The sequence below is a fragment of the Natator depressus genome, chromosome 6 (genome assembly GCF_965152275.1).
Source record: "Natator depressus isolate rNatDep1 chromosome 6, rNatDep2.hap1, whole genome shotgun sequence".
Classification (NCBI taxonomy): domain Eukaryota; kingdom Metazoa; phylum Chordata; order Testudines; family Cheloniidae; genus Natator; species Natator depressus.
The window spans coordinates 2,699,926-2,722,791 of record NC_134239.1 but is presented as its reverse complement, the minus strand read 5'-3'; the positions used below and the strand labels follow the sequence as shown (position 1 = coordinate 2,722,791).

The 22,866-nt window shown below is 51.1% G+C and overlaps 2 protein-coding genes across 2 annotated transcripts; one reads left to right on the top strand and one right to left on the bottom strand.

The window, feature by feature from the left end:
* Positions 1 to 478: 478 nt before the first annotated feature.
* LOC141988450 (serine protease 33-like) lies at positions 479 to 6,096 on the bottom strand. The gene is made up of 6 exons (XM_074954242.1): positions 5,964 to 6,096; positions 4,931 to 4,951; positions 4,639 to 4,801; positions 2,307 to 2,578; positions 1,688 to 1,857; positions 479 to 1,553 (listed from the first exon to the last, which is right to left on the bottom strand). The coding sequence occupies exons 1-6, from the start codon at positions 6,016 to 6,018 to the stop codon at positions 1,251 to 1,253; spliced, it is 984 nt and encodes a 327-aa protein (XP_074810343.1). The 5' UTR covers positions 6,019 to 6,096; the 3' UTR covers positions 479 to 1,250.
* Positions 6,097 to 6,737: 641 nt separating this feature from the next.
* On the top strand, positions 6,738 to 20,682 carry LOC141988448 (serine protease 27-like). Its single transcript, XM_074954240.1, has 5 exons — positions 6,738 to 6,934; positions 7,175 to 7,337; positions 7,694 to 7,959; positions 18,397 to 18,572; positions 18,862 to 20,682. The coding sequence occupies exons 1-5, from the start codon at positions 6,874 to 6,876 to the stop codon at positions 19,243 to 19,245; spliced, it is 1,050 nt and encodes a 349-aa protein (XP_074810341.1). The 5' UTR covers positions 6,738 to 6,873; the 3' UTR covers positions 19,246 to 20,682.
* Positions 20,683 to 22,866: the final 2,184 nt, after the last annotated feature.

Below are 22,866 nucleotides of genomic sequence, written 5' to 3'. Positions count from 1 at the left end.
CCCAAGGCTGGGTTTCTTTGCACACCAAGGCAAACCAAACCACACCAAGGCAAACCCAACCTCCTCCCATGGGGTGGGGTGGTTCTCTGGCCTTGGGTGTGACCCCCCAGGAAGTGAGGTATGTAGGGGGACATAGTATGATACAGGCTTTCCACCTCTGCCTGAGATTCCCCACAGAGAGCCCAGACCCTAGATCAGGAGTGGGCAAACTACAGCCCGGGGGCCCTATCTACCCTTTTGGTTTTTCTGGTAACCACAAGTCACACAAGCAATTCCCTCAGACACTCCAGTTTCCCAGTATCACCACCAGTGCCCCTCGTTATGGGGACGAATGGTTATGAAAGCCAATACCCCAGTAAAAGAACAAAGGTTCTCTCGATCCCAAAGGACCAAGCCCCAGACCCAGGTCAATATGCAAGTCAGATCTTACCCACAAATCACGCTGTTGCCAATCCTTTAGACTCTAAAATCTAAAGGTTTATTCATAAAAGGAAAAAGATACAGATGAGAGCTAGAATTGGTTAAATGGGATCAATGACATATTGTAATGGCCAAGTTCTTGGTTCAGGCTTGTCGCAGTGATGGAATAAATGGCAGGTTCACATCAAGCCTCTGGAGAACATCCCCAGCTGGGACGGGTCATTCAGTCCTTTGTGTAGAGATTCCGTTTGTAGCAAAGCCCCTGCAGAGGTAAGAAGCAGGATTGAAGGCAAGATGGAGATGAGACATCAGCCTTTTATGGTCTTTTCCAGGTGTAAGGACACCTCTTTGTTCTTACTGTGGAAAATTACAGCAAAACGGAGTTTGGAGTCACATGGGCAAGTCCATGCATACTTTGCTGAGTCACAAGGTGTATCTGCCTTCTCTCAATGGGTCAATTGGGTTGCTGCTGGTCTTTAATGGGCCATCAAGCAGGCTAGGCCGAGCTGACACCAACTTGTCTGGGGTGTCACCCAGAAGCATAGCACAAGTTTGAAATACAGATGGTACAGAGCCAATATTCAAAACTTCAACTACAAAAATGATACACACGTATAGACAGCATAATCATGACCAGAAAACCATAAGCTTGCCACAGACACCTCACACTACAACCTTTGGACAATATTTACTGCAAATGTATAACAGTGGTTGCAACAGTGATCTACACGGTTACAGATTCTGTCAATCACGTCACACCCACTCCCCTCCCAGCCCTATAATAATGGGTTGTAATTCTGATGGTATTTTTTCCATGGCAGGGCTGACTGTTAAATTAGCAGCTTAGAAAGCGGTGGCACCATCCCTGGGACAGCGCTGGCCAGCAGGAGGGTGCCGAGAAGCAGGGGGGTGGGCGCTGGAGCGTAGCCAACATTAGACTGAGTGCTAATGGTGACATTCACCACCCCGAATGCCACACTGGGGAACTGCTGCTGGATCCAGTCAGAGTAGGCAGAGACCCGGATATAGACCCCTGGACGGCTGGGGAGGCCACAGCCAACTCCCCAGCTCACGATGCCGATCAGGAACCAGGAGCCAGCCTGCGAACAAACGAGGGGTCCCCCAGAATCACCCTAGAGAGAGAAAGAGAATTAGTGAGACTGGTGCCCCTCAGTCCTGACCTGGTGTCCCTCAAGCCCGACCCAAAGCCCCCTACTATTTCAGCCCCGGGGCCTGGATTTCCTGGGACTTCCCTGAATTCATTCACCTTACAGGAGTCCTTCCCTCCTTCAGGGTAGCCAGCACACACCATGTCATCTTTGATGGGGCGTGACCCCGGGTACCCTGTGATGGGTATGCTATAGAGGTCATTGCATGTCTGGACATCTATGAGTGAGACCTGAACCTCCTGAAGAGTGCGGGGAGGAGGGAGACTTTCTGCGGAGAAAAAATACACCTTATCAGGGCCCACCTCAGCCACCTCCACCCCGGGCAGGATCATCCCTGACTCTCTTTTCCCCACCTCATCTGGGTCAATCTAGCTCGGTCAGGTGTGAATGGGGGTTTTTAAGCAAAAGAGGGGTATCAGCTCCCAGCACTCTCTGCTCTAGCCCAGCAGTCCCCACTTCCCTCCCCAAGCTGGGGATAGAACCCAGGAGTCCTGGTTCCCAGCCCCCCCTGCTCTAACTCACTCGCCCCCACTCGCTTCCCAGCACCTCATCCTGCCTCCCATTGGAAGATCTCTGCTCTTCAGCAGCCGTTGGGCTTTGGGCTGCGGCCACGAGACGGCGACGTGACTCATGCAGCAGATACAGCCCTGGCTCAAGGGGTCTCCCCTGTCGCCTTTGGGGGACCCCCACCCCACGCAGGCCCTCCAGGCATCTTACCATCCGTCTGGACATTGCCCCAGCCGGTGACCCAGCACCGGGTGCCGGAGGCGATGGAATCGTTGCGGGCGGGAAGGCAGACGGGGAGGATGTAGGCGGTGTACAGAAGGGGCGTGCTCAGGTGCGCCAGGGCTATGTCGGAGGCATAGGTGGTGGGGTTGTAGTTGTGGTGGATTATGACCCGCGACACAGCAGAGGCGAAGGCGTGTGCGCTCTGGATGTTCAGCTGGAATTCCCCCAGGGAAACAGAGTAACCAGCGAGGGGCAGGCTCCTAGGAGAGGGGGAGCCATTGGGCAGGAGTTTGTTATTATACTCGCTACCACAGAACAGAAATGCAGCCACCTCTGGGGTGGGGCAGCTGGGGAACAGCCGCACATAATGCCACATAGGGTGGCTTGCTTGGGGCTGAGATACAGCCACTGCTGTGGTGGGGCAGATGGGGAACAGCTTGAAGCAAAGTGGGAATTTTCTGTAACATTTTTATGAAGCCTCTATGTGCCTCAGTTTCCCTATTGGGTGCAAAAGCGTTAAGTCTCTCAATGGGGCAGCACAGGAGAAGCAAGGGGGAGAGGGGTGTCATTGCTGTCTGGCACGGACTGACTGGGTCATTGCAGGCCCAGCTGGGGCCAACCCTGTGTCAATGGGGAATCTGAGGAGAGAATAAAAACCGCAATAGCTGGAGCATTGAGACCTAGCAACCAAAGAGCCTGAGGAAGGTGGATTCCTTCCATATCTCCGCAGGGATCTGAGCAGAAGCTAGCCGAGAACAAAGGACGGAGAGCTGACAGCTGGGGGATAAAGGGTTGGCCAAGGTTTGGGAGAGGCTCAACGGATGTGTCTACACTGCACTAAAAACCCTGGCCATGCCAAGTCTTCAAGCCCTGGCTAGCTGCCCGAAGCCAGCCGCAGCCCTGCCACGGGTCCCTCATTGCAGTGTAAACGTACCCCAAGAGACAGCGGGTGAAATGGAGTCCAGAGCAGGCTGGGGAGCGTTGGCTTGGCCAGATGGCCTCTATCTTCACTGTGGTTTCTCTGGGCTCACCTAAGGATTTCCCGGAGCCAGGGTCCAGTTGATTAATTAACCGGACCCTGGTATGACAAGGCTGCCTGGCGACACTGCAAATCCTGGCTGAAGTGCACTTGCTCCTGCAGAGCAGACAAGCCTCCACCGGGGATCTGTCTCCCTTGGACTCGCTGGGCAGAGCTCATGAATTGAAGCAGGAGGCCCGGAGCCCAGAGACTCAGTCATGGAGTGGGTGGGGCCGTGGGGCCGACCCCGAGGGCAAAGTGGGACCCCATGGGGGTCTGGCACACTGAAGGGTTCCTCCAGGGGATGGTTTAGAAGCTGGGCTATAGCCGCTCAGTGACACTGCACAGGGATGCCCTCCCCCCAGCCCGCTCTGAGATGCAGCCACCTCTGGGGTGGGACAGCTAGGGAACAGGCTGGGGTACTAATGATCTGGAGGATGGGGTGGATTGCACCCTCTGCAAGTTTGCAGGTGACACTAAACTGAGAGGAGTGGTAGGGATAGGATATAGAGGGACTTAGACAAATTAGAGGATTGGGCCAAAAGAAATCTGATGAGGTTCAACAAGGACAAGTGCAGAGTCCTGCACTTAGGACGGAAGAATCCCATGCACCGCTACAGACTAGGGACCGAATGGCTCGGCAGCAGTTCTGCAGAAAAGGACCTAGGGGTGACAGTGGACGAGAAGCTGGATATGAGTCAACAGTGTGCCCTTGTTGCCAAGAAGGCCAATGGCATTTTGGGCTGTATAAGTAGGGGCATTGCCAGCAGATCAAGGGACGTGATCGTTCCCCTCTATTCGACATTGGTGAGGCCTCATCTGGAGTACTGTGTCCAGTTTCGGGCCCCACACTACAAGAAGGATGTGGAAAAACTGGAAATTGTCCAGCAGAGGGCAACAAAAATGATTAGGGGGCTGGAGCACATGACTTCTGAGGAGAGGCTGAGGGAACTGGGATTGTTTAGTCTGCAGAAGAGAAGAATGAGGGGGGATTTGATAGCTGCTTTCAACTACCTGAAAGGGGGTTCCCAAGAGGATGGATCTAGACTGTTCTCAGTGGTAGCAGATGACAGGACAAGGAGTAATGGTCTCAAGTTGCAGACGGGGAGGTTTAGGTTGGATATTAGGAAACACTATTTCACTAGGAGGGTGGTGAAGCACTGGAATGGGTTCCCTAGGGAGGTGGTGGAATCTCCATCCATAGAGGTTTTTAAGGTCCGGCTTGACAAAGCCCTGGCTGGGATGATTTATTTGGGGATCGGTCCTGCTTTGAGCAGGGGGTTGGACTATCATTCTACTCACTGATTGAAGCAATGAGCTGCAGACACCACCCATTCCCCCGTGATGAGGGACCCTCCGCAGACGTGGACTCCATTGTATCGGATGCTGGCCTGCCAGGGCCAAGCCCCGTTCCGGGCATTCTGCCCTCCTACAATGCGGCTGGAGGTCACTGACTGCCCGCAGGCTGGGGAGAAAAGTGGAGAGGTGTGTGAATAGAACTCAGGAGTCCTGGCTCCCAGCCCCCCCTCGCTCTAACTCACCAGACCCCACTCCCCTCCCAGAGCTGGGGATAGAAAGTGTCCAGATTCCTTACTTGACTGGAACTCCTCAGCAGCTAGAAGAGAAAGAGAGGGATGAGTGAGGTGTGAAAACCACACACGACCCTGAACCCTCCAGCAGGGGGCAGCGCTGCACCCACCTACTCACGCGCATGCGCGCGCACACACACTCACACACACACGATTTCCACAGGCAGATCCCTGAAATTCCTGCTCTCACAACCCCATCAGGCCCCCTTTGAGCCATGGCCTGCCCCCATGCCTCCCATGGGTCCCCAACCTCCTCCCATGTGGGTGGGGTGGTTCTCTGGCCTGGGGTATGACCCCCCCAGGAAGTGAGGTATGTAGGGGGACATAGTCTGATACAGGATTTTCCCCTCTGTCTGAGAGTCCCCACAGAGAGCCCAAATCCTAAATCCAGGTTCTCTGCCCCATAACTTCCCCTCCATGGGTGATGGGGGAAGGGCCCATTCTCTCAGTCATGATTGTGCATCCCCCGCTCAACCTCCATGAGCTATTCCCTGCCCCATGCCCCACACCTTCACCCCAGCCTCACTTATCCATCCCCTCTCCTCCCCCCGAGCCCTACATCACTCTCCCCTTCCTTTGCCACCCACAACCTACCCTTCCCACAGTCCCTCGCCCTGCCCACCCAAAACCATCTCCTCTTTCCCCTACCCCTCACTTCTATCCCCTCCTGCCCAGTGTAAGTGCTGAGAACCCCACCCCTGCCCTTTTTCTCTTGAAACCCACAGAGGGCAGAGTCCTCCAGCAGAGAGTGCCACAAGTTATTGCAGAGGGAGTTATTCCTTATGGGCTTGAAGGTGTGAGGGACAGAAACCAATTCCTTTCCCAGAGATGGGAATTAGACCCAGGAGCCCCCCCCCCCGGCTCTAACCCACTTGACCCCACTCCCCTCCCAGAGCTGGGGATAAAACCCAGGAGTCCTGGCTCCCAGCCACCCCTGCATCCCTGTTCTAACCCTTTCCAATCCTCATCCTTCATACCAGCACACTTCCACAGTCAGAAGGCGTCAAATGCCAGGACCCCAGCAGACTCCTCACTCACCCTCCAGCAGGGGCAGCAGCAGGAGGGTGGCCAGCAAGCAGCTGAGAACACCCATGACAGCAGTGCCCCCAACTCCAGCTGGCTGGGACCAAAGCACAGACCGGGAGGGCAAAGTCACTGGCTGCAATTTACCGGCTACACGTCACATTCGTAAACAGAGCTATAAAACCACAAGGCAGGTAAGTTCACGAGAGGTGCAGATGGCCGCCCCCCCCAGCTGGGATAGAACCCAGGAGTCCTGAATTCCAGCACCCCCTCCGCCAACCCACTAGCCCACAGTCCTCTCCTATAGGATTAATGGCATTGAACAAGTGAGCACCAATACACAGTAGATGGCTTTCTGGCTTTGGGGGAAGAACCAACCGAAGCAAGGGGACTAGATAGAAGCAGCAAAGGGTCAATGAATATCTCCACCCGGAGATCACACGACTGGGAGCCCAGGGCTGGCACAGTAGGGGGCTGCGAGACAGGAGTGAGCAGAGCTTGTGACTAACAGAGGAGTTCAACTCCATCTGGGTTTAAATATTAAACCTTGTATTTGCTTTGAACAAACTGTTTCAGGTTTAATGGAGTGAGACAGAAACAAGGAAATAACTCAATGAATGACCTTTGGGAGGGGAGTGGGGTCTGGTGGGTTAGAACATGGGGGGAGTTAGGACTCCTGGGTTCTATGCCCAGCTCTGGGAGGGGAGTAAAGTCTAGTGGGCTAGAGGAGGGGAAGCTGGGAGCGAGGACACCTGGGTTCTCTCCCCAGCTCTCGGAAGGAAAGTTCCCCTTGTTACCTGTCACCACCTGCTCTTTATTTTCATACCTCTGTTTACGAAACTGGGTGTATCTGTATTTCCCTCCCCTCAACTTTCCCTGTCCCATTCAGGATTCTGTCCCAGTTGCAGCTGGAGGGCCGTGGGTCATGAGAGGTCTAATCTTCCTGCTGGCCATTCGGCTGCTGCTGGAGCTGCCCATGCTGGAAGGTGAGTGGTTGGCTGGGGACCTGGGAAACAGCCCTTAGAAGTGAGACCACATGGGTGGGGAGACAGACGTTGGGGAGGGAAAACAAGATAGAGGTTATGTGCCAGGCAACCAGGAGCCAGGACTCCTGGGTTCTCTCCCCAGCTCTGGAAGGGGAGTGGGGTCTAGTGGGTTAGAGCAGGGGGGGCTGGGAGTGTGGACTCCTGGGTTCTATTCACTCTGCTCCCCACCTTTCTCCCCAGCTTGTGAGCAGCCAATGGAATCTCCCCGCATTGTGGGGGGTAATGATGCCAAGAATGGGTCCTGGCCCTGGCAGGTCAGCATCCGTGAAGGCAGCAACCATGTCTGCGGAGGGTCCCTCATTGCTGAGAGCTGGGTGGTGTCGGCAGCTCATTGCTTCAATGGGTGAGTAACCCAGGTGGGAGCCATCCCTGTGCGGCTGTTCCCTAGCTGCCACATTCCAGAGGCAGCTGCTTCTCAGTGCCAGGTGAACCATCCCCATGCAGCGTCACTGTACGGCCATTACCAAGCTGTCCCACCCCAGAGATGGCTGCATCTCATTGCCAGGCGAGCCAGCCCTGTGTGGTGTTATGGGCTGCTGTTCCCCAGCTGCCCTGCCCCAGAGGCAGCTGCATCTCCGCCTCAGGATAGCCATCCCCATCAGTTGTCATTATGCAGCTGGTACCCAGCTGCCCTACCCCAGAGTTGGCTGCATCTGATTGCTGGGTGAACCACCTTTATATTCCTTTTGTACATTGCAGGGACAAGTCTGCCTATCATGTGAACCTAGGGGAATATCAGCTCCTGAACCCCTCTGAAAGTCTGGTATCTTTTCCCATCAAGAATATTTACCGCCATCCCAACTACACTGATATCAGGTCCAGCGGTGACATTGCACTGGTGGAGTTGGAAACCCCTGTGAACTTCAACAGAGTTATCCGCCCCATCTGCCTTCCAGCCTCCTCTGTGGAGTTCCCCACGGGCATGGAGTGCTGGGTGACCGGCTGGGGTAACACTAAGTACGAAGGTGAGGGGGTGAATGGGGGGCTGTGGGGAAATGGTAGGACTTTGGGGGTTAATTGGGGAGGAGGTTCTAGGGGTCCCCTGAATGTTGACTGGAAAACTGCTTTGGGGCATAATTCTTCCATAATCTTAACCATAACCCCTAACCCTAATTCCTAATACTCACCTGAACCCTAACCCTACTTTGAACTGTAATGATAACCCTAAATCAAAATCAAGCACCATGACCCACATATAACCTTAACCCAAATCAGACCCCAAACCTCCACCCCCAACCTAAAACTTAACCCTACATTTAATTTAAATGCTCACCCTCCAGCTAAACCTAAAACTCTATGCTAACCCTAACCTTTAACCTGAACCCTATCTTTATCCCTTAACCCTAACCCTAGCCACTCAATCTTAATACTTAACCCTAAATCTAAACCCTTAAACTCAACCCTAATCCTTAATTCTTACCCTACATAACCTTAACTCCCACCCTTAACCCTACCCCAACACTAAACCTACCCCATCCTTTCCCCCTACAATAGCCCTTATCCTTAATATTCAGATTAACAGTTATCCTCACCTTACCCTTAAAGATAACACCATACTCTAGCTCCCACCCCCACCCTAACCTTTATGGTCCCTGATCTAACCTTTAAATTTAACCATAACCCTTAACCCTTACTTTTAAACCTAACACAACCTTATCTCCAACATAATCCTTAAGCCTAACTATTAATCCTTAACTATTAACCATAAAACTTAAGTCTTGACCTTAACCCTAAATCAAAATCTGTCACTATACCCCTGCTATACCCTTAACTCTAACCATAACCCTACGATTGACTTCAATGCTAACAGTAAATCAAACTCTAACATTATACCACAGGTACACCCTTAACCCTAGCCATAACCCTAGCCCCGTTAAGGGCATTACTAACCCTAAGTCAAAATCTAGCGCTATACCCCTGTTATACCCCTACCCCTACTCCCCTAACCTTATTTTTAACTGCAACACCAACCGTAAATCCTAGATAAGCATAACCCTACTTTAACTGCAATGCTAATCTAAATAAAAATCTAGCTCTCTACCCCTGATATACCCTTACCCCTAAACATAAGCCTGACCCCAGTCCCAACCCTAAAAGTTAACCTTAAATTTAATGTAAATGCTTACCCGACCGCTAAAGCTATACACTAACCCTTAATCCTAACCTTTAACCTTAATCTTATCTCTAGCCCTTAAATTTAACCCTAACCCTAACCACTAATCTTAACTTTCAACACTGAATCTAACCCTTAAACTCAACCCTACCACGGAATTCTCACCCTAACACAACCTTAACCTCGAACAAGTGTTAGAGTAATCCTAACACTTACCCTAACCTTACCCCCTACCAATAACCCGCTTTCTTAAACTTCAGGTTAACAGTTACGCTCACCCTACACCTAAAGATAACACTATACCCTAACCCTAACCCCAGTCCTAAACTTTATGGTCCCTGATCATATTTAGGTTTGGCAGAATTTGACTTTTTTTTTATAATTTAGATGGATGATATTAATGTTTATTTTTAAGCATTTCCCCCCATTTTTATCAATTTAAATGTTCACAGTTGTGGGAAATTATAGGGGGAGAGTCAGACAATAATTATTTAATTCCAGTAGATGATGAGATTCATAAGGTGAAAGCTTTATTAACGCTGCATAATTACCTGCTGCACGTGTCCCGGGAATGCAGACACCAGCTGTTTTAGCAGAACTGTCACTACGTGCTCTATGTAGCGTTCATTACCACCTGTTTTATACGCATTAAGGTGTGACTACAATAAGTTCTCAAGCGGCACTTTCCTTACCTTGCCTCTATGTAAATTTCAGTTATTATCAGTGGAAATATTTTGTCTTCCCTTTGTGTGTGCTTGGTGAAATTGACAGTTACCGATCAAAACTGAATCATTCCAAACCTACCTAAATCGAACCTTTTCATTTAACCCTAACCCTTAATTCTAACCCTAACACAACCTTAACACGAACACTTTAACCCTTCTCTATTAACCATGAAACTTAACTCACCTTAACCCTAACACAAACACTAAATCTTGCTGTACCCCACCAATAACCCTCATCCTAGACCTTCAAGTTAACAGTTATGCTCACCCTACACCTAAAGATCATAGAATCACAGACTTTAAGGTCAGAAAGGACCATTATGATCATCTAGTCTGACCTCCTGCACAATGCAGGCCACAGAATCTCACCCACCCACTCCTGTAAGAAACCTCTAACCTATGTCTGAGCTATTGAAGTCCTCAAATCATGGTGACTTCAAGGTGCAGAGAATCCTCCAGCAAGTGAGCTGTGCCCCACGCTGCAGAGGAAGGCAAAAAACCCGCAGGGCTCTGCCAATCTGCCCTTGAGGAAAATTCCTTCCCAACCCCAAATATGGTGATCAGCTAAACCATGAGCATGTGGGCAAGACTCACCATGCAGATACCCAGGAAAGAATTCTCTGTAGTAACTCAGATCCCACCCCATCTAACATCCCATCACAGGCCATTCGGCATATCTACTGCTAATAGTCGAAGATCAATTAATTGCCAAAATTAGGATATCCCATCATATCATCCCTTCCATAAACTTATCAAGCTTAGTCTTGAAGCCAGATATGTCTTTTGCCCCCACTGCTTCCCTTGGAAGGCTGTTCCAGAACTTCACTCCTCTGATGGTTAGAAACCTTTGCCTAATTTCAAGTCTAAACTTCCTGATGGCCAGTTTATATCCATTTGTTCTTGTGTCCACATTGGTACTGAGCTTAAATAATTCTTCTCCCTCCATGGTATTTATCCCTCCGATATATTTATAGAGAGTAATCATATTTCCTCTCAGCCTTCTTTTGGTTAGGCTAAAGAAGCCAAGCTCTTTGAGTCTCCTTTCATAAGACAGGTTTTCCATTCCTCGGATCATCCTAGTAGCCTGTCTCTGTACCTGTTCCATTCTGAATTCATCCTTCTTAAAACATGGGAGACCAGAACTGCACACAGTATTCCAGGTGAGATCATACCAGGGCCTTGGATAACGGCACTAACACCTCCTTATCTCTACTGGAAATACCTCGCCTGATGCATCCCAAGACCGCATTAGCTTTTTTCATGGCCATATCACACTGGCGGCTCATAGTCATCCTGTGATCAACCAATACTCCGAGGTCCTTCTCCTCCTTTGTTACTTCCAAGTGATGTGTCCCCAGTTTATAACAAAAATTCTTGTTATTAATCCCTAAATGCATGACCTTGCACTTCTCACTATTAAATTTCATCCTATTACTATTACTCCAGTTTACAAGGTCATCCAGATCTTCCTGGGTGATATCCCGGTCCTTCTCTGTATTGGCAATACCTTCCAGCTGTGTATCATCCGCAAACTTTATTAGCACACTCCCACTTTTTGTGCCAAGGTCAGTAATAAAAAGATTAAATAAGATTGGTCCCAAAACCAATCCCTGAGGAACTCCGCTAGTAACCTCTTTCCAGCCTGACAGTTCACCTTTCAGTGTGACTCATTGTAGTCTCCCCTTTAACCAGTTCCTTATCCACCTTTCAATTTTCATATTGATCCCCATCGTTTCCAATTTAGCTAATAATTCCCCTTGTGGAACCATATCAAATGCCTTACTGAAATCGAGGTAAATTAGATCCACTACTTTTCCTTTGTCTAAAAAATCTGTTACCTTCTCAAAGAAGGAGATCAGGTTGGTTTGACATGATCTACGTTTTGTAAAACCGTGTTGTATTTTGTCCCAATTACCCTTGACCTCAATGTCCTTAACTACTTTCTCCCTCAACATTTTTTCCAAGACCTTGCATAGTACAGATGTCAAATTAATAGGTCTGTAGTTACCCGGATCACTTTTTTTCCCCGTCTTAAAAATAGGAACTATGTTAGCAATTCTCCAGTCATACGGTACAACCCCTGAGTTTACAGATTCATTAAAATTTTTTGCTAACGGGCTTGCAATTTCATGTGCCAGTTCCTTTAATATTCTTGGATGAATATTATCTGGGCCCCCCGATTTGGTCCCATTAAGATGTTCAAGTTTGGCTTCTACCTCGGATGTGGTAATATCTACCTCCATATCCTCCTTCCCATTTGTCGTCCTACCATTATCCCTAAGCTCCTCATTAGCCTCATTAAAGACTGAGGCAAAGTATTTGTTTAGATATTGGGCCATGCCTAGATTATCCTTGACCTCCACTCCATCCTCAGTGTTTAGCGGTCCCACTTCTTCTTTCTTAGTTTTCTTCTTATTTATATGGCTATAGAACCTTTTACTATTGCTTTTAATTCCCTTTGCAAGGTCCAACTCTACATGGCTTTTGGCCTTTCTCACTTTATCCCTACATATTCTGACCTCAATAAGGTGGCTTTCCTTGCTGATCCCTCCCATCTTCCATTCCCTGTAGGCTTTCTGATTTTTCTTAATCACCTCTCTGAGCTGCTTGCTCATCCAGCTTGGTCTACAACTCCTGCCGGTGAATTTTTTCTTTCTTGGGATGCAGGCTTCTGATAGCTTCTGCAGCTTTGACTTAAAGTAATCCCAGGCCGCCTCTGCCTTTAGATCCACAAATTCTTCAGTCCAATCCACTTCCCTAACTAATGTCCTTAATTTATTAAAGTGAGCCCTTTTGAAATCAAAAACCCTAGTCACAGATCTATTTTTGTTTATCCTTCCATTTAGTTTGAACTGAATTAGCTTATAATCACTGGAACCAAGGTTGTCCCCTACAACCATTTCTTCTATGAGGTCTTCACTACTCACCAAAACCAAATCTAAAATGGCATCCCCTCTAGTCGGTTCAGCAACTACTTGGTGAAGGAATCCATCAGCTATCGCATCCAGGAAAATCTGAGCCCGATTATTATTACTAGCACTTGTCCTCCAGTCTATATCTGGGAAGTTAAAGTCTCCCATGATCACACAATTCCCATTAGTATTTACTTCATTAAAAACATTAAAGAGGGCTCGATCCATATCCAGATCGGGTCCCGGCGGTCTGTAGCACACCCCAAGCACTATTCCGGGGGAGGCTCGAGTAGTTTTCTTCCCCAATGTGATTTGTGCCCAGACGGACTCTGTCTTATCCATTCCATCGCTTCTTATTTCTTTACAGTCTACCTCATCATTGATAGACAATGCTACTCCACCACCTTTGCCTTTACTTCTGTCTTTCCTAAACAGCACATCCCCTTCAATACCTGTAGTCCAGTCGTGACTGCTATTCCACCATGTTTCTGTTATCCCTATGAATATCTGGTTTCACTTCCTGCACCAGTCGCTCTAGTTCCTCCATTTTGTTACCTAGGCTCCTCGCATTGGTGTACAAACATCTTCATTTTTGCTGTTTGGCCTCGCTCACATTCCTTACCCGATTGGGCATGATCATTCTACAGCCAGTATGACCTGTTAGGCTTGTATCCACACGGCCCTTCTGCCTTATGTCCATTCTCCTACCCACGGCTGTATCCTTTCTTACTTCGTTTTCTTCCCTCTCAAAGTTAAAATCCAGCATGGAGATTACCAGGACATCTCCCAACCATCTTCCCCAGATTCCTAGTTTAAAGCTCTCTTGATCGGTTGTGCCAGCCTCCATCCTAGATGCCTATTTCCTTCCCTACTCAGATGAAGTCCATCCGGAGAGGACAGTCCTCTGTCCAGGAATGCCTCCCAGTGGCCATACATCCCAAAGCCCTCCTTATAGCACCACTGCCTGAGCTATCTGTTGAGCAGCATAATCTTGTCACACCTTTGTTGCCCTTCTCTAGGAACAGGACCTGAGCCTCAATTTCCTTTAGCGTCTTCCCCAGCCTGGCATAGTCTCCCATGATACATTCCAGGGAGAATCTACCAGTATCATTTGTTCCCACATGAAGGACGATCAGTGGATTCTTTCCCGCTCCTGTTAGGATCCTCTTCAGCCTCAGGTCCACATCCCATAACTTAGCACCCAGCAGACAGCCCACCCTTCTGTTCTCTGGATCAGCTCTTGTTACAGGCCTGTCTATTCTTCTCAGTAAGGAGTCCCCAGTCACATAGACCTGCCTTTTCCTGGTGACAGTGCTATTCTCCTGTCTATCCCCTGTTCATAGAATTATAGAAGATTAGGACCTCAGGAGGTCATCTTGTCCAACCCCCCTGCTCAAAGCAGGACCAATCCCCAATTTTTGCTCCCATTCCTAAATGGCCCCCTCAAGGATTGAATTTACAGCCCTGGGTTTAGTAGGCCAGTGCTCAAACCACTGAGCTATCCCTCCCCACTATTCCCTCTGGCTGCAAGTCCTCTCGATTCCTATTCTCCCTTGCAATCCTCTGCAACCCATCCCGTATCCCCCTGGGGCTCATATTTGGTGTTGTTATCTCCACTGACTCTTCCCCTCTTCCTATAGGACTAGTTGCTCTTCTCTTCTTCCTTGCCCTCTCACCTTCAGTGACCACCTGCTGTGCCCCTTCTTCATTTTCCAACTCTGCAAAGCTCGATTTCTCCTTCACTAGCCTGTCTTTTCCTCTGCCTGGTTCTCTTAGTCACATGCTTCCACTGACTACTTTCCTCACTCAGCAGTCTCCCCTCAGAGTTCTTCGGTCCTGCTTCCATCTGCAAGTCTGAGCTTTCCCCTTCAGCCTCCTCATGTCTTTGCTCCACCATCCGCTCGAACCCCCTTCTAAACTCAACCAGAGTCTCCACCTGCATCTCCAGACCTCAGATCTTCTCTTCCATCAGCTCTATCAGGCGGCACTTCATGCAGACGAAACTCTTTCCAGGTCCCCCCTCCAGGATCATGTACGTGCCACAGCTTCCACATCCACTCATCTTCATTGTGTCTTCCACTGCTTGGGTCACTCCCACTGCTGCCTCTCTGTCTTCGCCTTCTCACCTGAGTCCTGTTAGTCCGGGAAACACAAACCAAAGCAAAACACCACCACCCACAGCAAAACAAACCCCCCACGAGCACCACCACACTGCCAGACCACCCCCACTCCCTTCACTAGCCTGGCTGTTCCTCCTCCTGCCTCTCTTAGTCTTCCCCCTAAACTCCTCCAACAGAACTCCCACTCCAACTCCCCTGTTCACAGCTCTGTTTGCTGGCTGTACCCTTCCCTGACTGGCTGGCTACCTTTATAGGACCCCTAGTCAGAGAAGCCCTTCCTCCTAATCAGGGCTCAGCTTCTCTCCCAGCACAAAGCCCCTACCGGCCTCTATAAATAACTAAAGGGAGTGAAGGAAAAGGAAATAACAGCCCCTTCCTGAAAGCAGAGAGATAACTTCTACTCTACCCCCAACCCTAGCCTTAACCCTAACCTTTAAAGCCCCTAATCTTGCATTGGGTGAGAGATTGTTTTAGTTTTGTACATCTTCCTGTGGCAAGATAACCTGTTCCTGTGTCTGTTCTGTGCATGGATCCATAGCAGGCTAGCCAATTGCTAGCTAATTTCCACCATCATTCCTCTTTGGGCTTTGGACCCGCCTTTCATTTTCCAGTTCCCACCCCTGCTTTACCCCTGTCATGCAGTCAGTGTGACCCTGCGGCGTGATCGTTGCGTAACCCTTCTGCCCATCAGAGTTGGCAGCAACAAGGGCCGGGTTCAATATCTAGGGGATCCATTCCAATAACACAATGCAAACCAGCTCGAGCCCCCACCCAGTGACCTGGGACAAATATATAGACCCCCGCTGGGCGCCTCCAAGAGGCAATACTTCCCCCCTCGCAAGCACATAGTCTGAGTGTAGCAAAAAGCCTTTTAATAACAGAGAGAAAAAATGTGGCATTATGTTGGGGAAACACCACCAACAGGATTCATAACACAACCCATGAGCAAAAAACCCACCCCAAGCAAATTGGGGCATGTCCTTTCCCTTTGGTTCTTGAGTCCAGCAACCCCAAATCACCCAAAGTCCCAAAAGTCCAATGACCCAAAAGTCTCTGTCCCTGGTCAGGGCAGCCCCAGAGTTTGAAAGTTTATCTGCAGAGCTTTACCTCCCCCCCTAGGTGGAGATCGGTGTCAGGGGTAAGAGGCACCTTACATGATCTGGAGCTGACCACCCCACAGCTCCATAGGGCTCCGCTCTGCACCCCACGAACTGCTTCGCTCAGCTCCGCGGCCCACAAGCAGCTCCTGCCGTCCTACAAACTGCTCCACAATATATCTTCAGGCTCCCCCACTACTTAACACAGCGCTCAGTGATTTCAGCTCTTAGGTGAATTCAGCTTGTAGTAGGGGAGCCTCAGTGCTGGTGCACCATTAGCCCAAAGTGAGCTCAGCAGCCTGTAACTAGACTCCTCATAGAATCAAAATTAGCTCTGATAGTCCACAGTGGAGAGAGGAGGAAGTGCAATTAGCATGTAAAGCCCTCACCAAAGGACCCATGCCACCAAGTATTAATACTTGTCCCCAGCCTCTCTCCATTCACACAGTTTTGGAACCCATGACCCTTGCCTAGCGAGTGCTACTTAGTTGATGGTGAGTCCCTCCATCATAACAAAAGGCCAAGTACAGTTCCAAACACAGTTCCCATAATCAGGGTAATAACATTTTATTCTTCCTGCCCCAATAACAGAGACACTGGGGATCCCACAGCAGCCAAAGTGACCATTTGGGCAGCTATGGTCTCATTCTAGGTGGGGTGGGTGTGCCTATGCAAATGAGATCGGCCCCTGAAGTTCTTTTCCACAACTTGCCACACCTCACCACCAGATGTCAGGGCGGAGCTCATCCTGACACTGCTTACAGTTGGATGCATCGATTTGCAGCCACCTAGTGTGCTGCTTGCTTACGCCTCCAGTATTTCCACCTCTTGGATATTAGCCCCACTGATTCTGCCTTTGGCGAAAGCCTGCTTTGGCTTTGCAAATTTCGCTCTGCGTGCATGCCCAGTTGCTCCGTAGCGAGCTGGCTTGCCCTTCCTGTCTGGCTTTGGACAGCACTTACTTTCCACTTCTCGATCACAGCCTCTGATCTTACACTGAGCACGGTCAGGCTTTAGTTTCCCACATCCACACAGCAGCGAGGGAATCTGCTAGCGTGCTAGCTCTGTGCCTGGAGCTGCAGCAGTCGAGCGCAGGGGCTTTCAAACTTTTTTTCTGGCGACCTGGTTGAAGAAAATTGTTGATGCCCGCGACCCAATGGAGCTGGGGAGGAGGGGTTTGGGGTATGGGGGTGAGGGCAGCAGGGTGGGGCTGGGAGTGAGGGGTTCAGGGTGTGGGATGAGGCTCAGGGCTGGGGGAGGGGGTTGGGGTAGGGGAGGGGGTCAGGGCTCTGGGCTGGGGGTGCAGGCTCTGGGGTGGGGCTGGGGATGAGGGGTTTGGGGTGCAGGAGGGGGCTCCGGGTTGGGGGGGGCTCAGGGCTGGGGCAGGGGATTGGGGCACAGGCTTACCTTGGGCGGCTCCCAGTCAGCAGCGCAGCGGGGGTGCAGATACAGGCTTCCTGCCTGTCCTCACACCGCGGACCGCGCTGCACCCCAGAAGCGGCCAGCAGCAGGTCGGGCTCCTAGGAGAGTCTGTGGCAGCCGGTTCCTGGCCAATGGGAGTGCGGAGCCGGTGCTCGGGGCGGGGGCAGCGCACGGAGCCCCATGGCCCCCCCGCCTAGGAGCTGGACCTGCTGCTGGCCGCTTCCGGGGCACAGCGCGGTGTCAGAACAGACGGGGACTAGCCTGCCTTAGCCGGGCAGCACCGCCGAAGGGACTTTTAACGGCCCGGTCGGCGGAGCTGACCAGAGCTGCCGCGACCCAGGGCCTGACATTCCGCGACGCGGTACTGGGTCACAACCCGCCGTTTGAAAACCATGGGTCTCGTGAGTTTCTAGTGAAATCTCCACTGTCATCCTTCTTTGTCTTCGCACCCTCCAATTTCCACGCCTAGTTACGGTCCCTGATTTTGCACTGGGTGAGAGTCTGTGGCAGCTTTGCGCATCCTGCTGCGGCCTGGGATTTGGCTGGTGCTAGGGCTCTGTGCATGGATCTCTACTGATGCCCGCGTCCGGCGGTTTCATGCCCGAAGCGGGTCCCTCCGCTGGTGGGGAGGTGGGAGCAACTGAGCCTGGTTTTGATCCTTTAGTATTAACACATCACTGGCTCGTACCTAGTTCTGTCCATCCCGTAGATCTCCAAGGAGCTTTACAAAGGAGGTTGGGATTGTTATCCCCATTTTACAGATGTGGAAACTGAGGCAGGGAGAGACACCTCCAGGATAGCTCCGCAGGAAGGTGGGGAGTTGGGCAGATCCACGCAACCATGAGGGTCAAGGGCTCCCCCTGCTGCTCAGCACAGAGCAGTGCTGGTGCCGGAGTCCCATCAGTGGCTGGGGACGAGCTGTCCGGCAATGCTCCGCCGATTGAGGTCTGAAGCTGTGGAAAGGCTTGTCTCCATGGGGGGTGACTCGGCCCTGTTCATCTGTCTGTCCTCAGGGAGCCTGACAGCCCCCAAAACGCTGCAAGAGGTGCAGGTGCCCCTGATAGACAGAGACGCCTGCAACAGCCTCTTCAAAATCGGCTCATACGCGGACGACCCTCAGGAGATCGATCCCATCAAGGAGGATATGATCTGCGCAGGGTATCCGCAAGGGGAGAAAGATTCGTGTCAGGTGAGACCCTGTATCCTATTCCCTGACTCCCTCCCCCCCATGGCAGTCAATCCCAGATTGGAGCCAGTGCCACCCAGAAGGGAACAGGCCCCACGTCCCTTTCCCCGCCCACCCTGAGCCAGCCAGTCCCCCTCCCTGGGGCAAGAGCTGGTGCCCCCTAGAAGGGAAAAGTCCCATGTCCCATTCCCGCCCTCCTGAGCCGGCCAGTCCCCTGTCCTGGGCCCGGATCAGAGCCAGCGCCCCCTCGAGGACATACCAGGAATTGACCCCATTGTTCTGCTGTCTGCAGGGCGACTCCGGGGGACCCTTGGTCTGCGAATGCGACAGCGTGTGGCTCTTGGCCGGGGTGGTGAGCTGGGGCGTGGAATGCGGGAACCCCAACCGCCCAGGGGTCTACATCCTGCTGCCCCCCTACGCCGAATGGATCCAGGGATACATTCCCACCCTATCCTTCACCATTAGTAGCATGTCTGTCATGCCGTGCAACAGTGCCAGTGCTAGCCCATTGGGGGTCCTAAGGAATATTTTGGGGGCCTCCCCCACCCACACAACATTAAAACAGGCAAAGCAAATAAGGGGCCTGCTTGGGCTGTTCGGGGCCCTAAGTCATTGCCTGGCGCCGGCTCTGCCTGCCATGCTTCTCCTCACTGCAGCTGTCCCCATGATCCTGTGAGATGCACCCCCTGTGCCCCAGCGCCTCCCTCCAGGCCCCCATGAAAGCCCCTTCCAGATGGGGGTTCAGCTCATCACTGCCTCAGATGGGTGCATGGCCCTGATCCCAACTGAGCCTGTGCAAATGCTGCTAATGCTAATGAGGGTGCAAAGGGTCCTGATTTCCTCCAGCAGGGGGCAGCAGGGACACACACACACACACACACACACACACACGTGCATGCACACAGACAGAGCAAGGCCCATCCCTCCAGCAGGGGGAGCAGGGACACACACACACAGAAGCAATCAAGCCGTAGCCTCCCTCTCCCACCTGCTTCAATGCCAGACTGTGTCCTTATATCCTTCTATTCTCCGCCCCCACCTCTTTATCCCGCTCTTCGGCTCTTTGCCAGCCACCCCACAGGCTCCTTCAAGGCCTCCTTACCCTCCTCTTCTGGATGCCAAAATATCTCTCTGCTTTCAGGAAGGGACTGTTATTTCCTTTTCCTCCACTGTCTGTAATTATCTTTCCTGGCCTGTTTCCCCTGCAGCTCCACTTCTCTGGCCTGCTTTTCCCTTTCCATCTTCCCTGCCTCAGTTTCCCCACCGCACACCCAGACACCGGCACTGCATTGGCTTGTGGGGGGCCTCCATCCTCCTAGCCTCACTACCTCATGTGCTGCTGCATCAGCTGCTGCCCCATTGCCCCATCAAACCTCTGATGCAATAGGCTTGTGCCTGGGAGAATGTGGGGTGGGGGCAGCATGCACAGACCCTGGGCAAGCCCACGGAGATAGGGGGACAAGGTGACTTAGCCCTGCAGCACCCCCATCTGGCTGTGCTGAGAATTGCAGACCGTGACCAACCCAAGCCCCAAGATAATTTAAGTTCCCCTCCACCCCTTAGGGATCAGGGAGGATTTGAACCCATGGCAGGGATGGTGCTAAGAGCACAGCCACAAGGGATCACTGCAGTCCTCCAGGCTAGCCTCATGCAGGGCACAGCCCAGATGGCCCAACCCAGGCCTCCCTTCAGCCCATATGTGATGGCTGAGCTAGCCATCTTAGAAAGGGTGTCATAAATATAGAGAGAAGTGTACCGTAAAATCCCTCCTTGGCAGCTGGACTGAATCGCCTTACCTGTAAGGGGTTAAGTAGGTCTAATAACCTAGTTAGCTCCTGACCAGAAGGACCAATGAGGAAAGAAGATACTTTCACATCTGTGGGGGGAGGATTTGTTTGTAGCTCTCTCTTTGTTGTTCCCTCTATGGACGGAGAGAGAGGCCAAGCAGGTACAACATCTCCTGAAAATATACCTGCAATAATCCATCTAAAATCACAGAAATTGTAAGTAAGGCAAGGAAATGCATTAGGTTATCCTCTGTGTTTTAAATCTTTTCATTGATCCTGTAAAGTTACCTTCCATCCTGATTTTGCAGGCGTGATTCTTTTACTTTTTCTTTATAAATAAAGTTCTTCTTTTAAGCACCTGATTGATTTTCATTGTCCCGAAGACAAAGGGTCTGGTCTGTGCTCACATTGCTAACCAATTCGTTGGTATATTATTCTCAAGCCTCCCCAGGAAAGGGGTGAAGGGGTTTGGGGGGATTTTGAGGGGGGGGGAATAGGGATTCCAAGTGACCCTTCCCTGAAATTTTGTGTAAATCACGTGGTGGTGGCAGCCATGCCGTCCAAGGACAAGGAAAGGAATTTGTGCCTTGGGGAAGTTTTTAACCTAAGCTGTAGAAATAAGCTTAGGGGGTCTTTCATGCGGGTCCCCACATCTGTACCCCAGAGTTCAGGGGAAACCCTGATAAAGGGAATCCTCCATCCAAGCCCTACCTGCTGGCTGAGCTAGTGTGTGTCTGTTACAAAGGGAACATACCACCCCATATCTGATAGCTGTCAGGTCATAGGGGTCTTGAACCCCAGTCCGCAGAGGACCTGGGAACAATTACACTCAAGTCTTCCACCAAGTAGCTTGCAGAGAGCAGCTAGGACTGGGGGCCATGAACCCCGACTGGGGTATAAGCTCCGCTCCTGCGCTCTCTCAGAGAGAGCTCTAAGGCTCCTGCTTTGGCTCTCTGAACCGGACCTCCTGGTATTCTTGGTAACAGACCCTTGATCCCTGCCGTTTGATTTCTCTCTTGATTCTCACTCCTGGCATTCCAGCCTGACCTGGTTCCTCTGGCCCATGCCTAGTGCTAACCCCCAGGCCACCCACTCCCTGGCCTTTAGAGCAGCTGAGAAAGCATGTGTCACTTATAAAGGGAATTGAGGGGTTCCCCATCCAGCCCATATCTGACAGGTGAGCTGGCATGTGGTTTTAGAAAGGGAATTCACTCTTAATTTCAATACTCCAAGGGATATAGAATCGATGCGCCTCCCCACAAAGGAATTTCCCCCAGATATTAATGCTCCTCCCTTTTAAGAGGTTAATCGAAATGAAAAGATCAGAAAGTATGGAATAAAAAGCACTCTGACCACACAATTTATCTGATGTGTGTATTGGGTTTCTCTGGTACTGATAGAGATAGGGGGCCGCACGTCGGACTGGGCGCTGCAAAGACACATAGGGAGAGACAGTCCCTGGGTACCTGGGGAAAGAGAAGAGCCCAGGGGATGAGGAGGTATGGGGGGGCAGAAGGGTGTGTGGGGATACACCCCTCAGAAATTTCCACTGTCTGTACAGAGATCCCCATCTGGCACCAAGAAGCAGCCACCTCTGGGGCGAGCAGCTGGAGAACAGCCACACAGCGAGACCTCATGGGAATGGCTCACCCAGCACTGAGACGGAGCCAGGGACTCAAAATGGGAATGAGTGAGTCACAATTTGGCCTGGACACTGGGGTTCAAGCCCTGGCTCCTGGGGATTTGCAACTATTTTATATCTTGAGAACAGGTTTTAAAAAACCAAAGACTAAAAAGGAAAGACTGTGCAGAAAGACAGAAAGAAAGAGGTATATTATACACAGATTTAACAATGTTGGTTCAGAAAGAGATCTGGTTGAATTGGTAGAGTCCCCCTACCCTGAAAGTATTTATAATGCCATAATGGAGTTCTGGGAGTGGGATCTACTGCTTAGAGAGTATGTGTGTGTGTGTGTGGGGGTGTTGGGAGTCAGGACTCCTGGGTTCTATGTCCCGTTTAGGGAAGAGAGGTTCCTGAGCATGTTTGGAAGAGAAACTGAAAAAGAGACTTTTCCATCCCATCAAAATCCTCGGGCTAATTCTGGGAGGTGGAATGCAATGAGTCAAACTGTGATAGGACCAGAGTGCCGGGGTTCCCTTATCAATGGATGGACACACCCGCAGGGCACTTAAAAACAAATGAGGTATTTACCAAGGGGAAATAAATCCGCCAAGCCAGCTTGTGAGACCGTAAATTCACCCCGTCTTGGTTTGGGACGAGAGAGAAAGAAAGAAAAGAGGTGAACAACACTGCCACATTTCAATCTATAACCCGCACCTCAGGCTAACCTTAACAGGAGAGCTCCTGAGGGACTAGATCCAGCGAGAGCTGCAAACAGAGGCAGCTCACAGGGGAGTCTGGCGCAGGAGTGAGAGAGGTTTCCTTCCAGGTGCAGAGATTTCTTGTGCATGAAGTGCATGTTGGTGGCTGTGCTGGGGGGGGGGGGGGG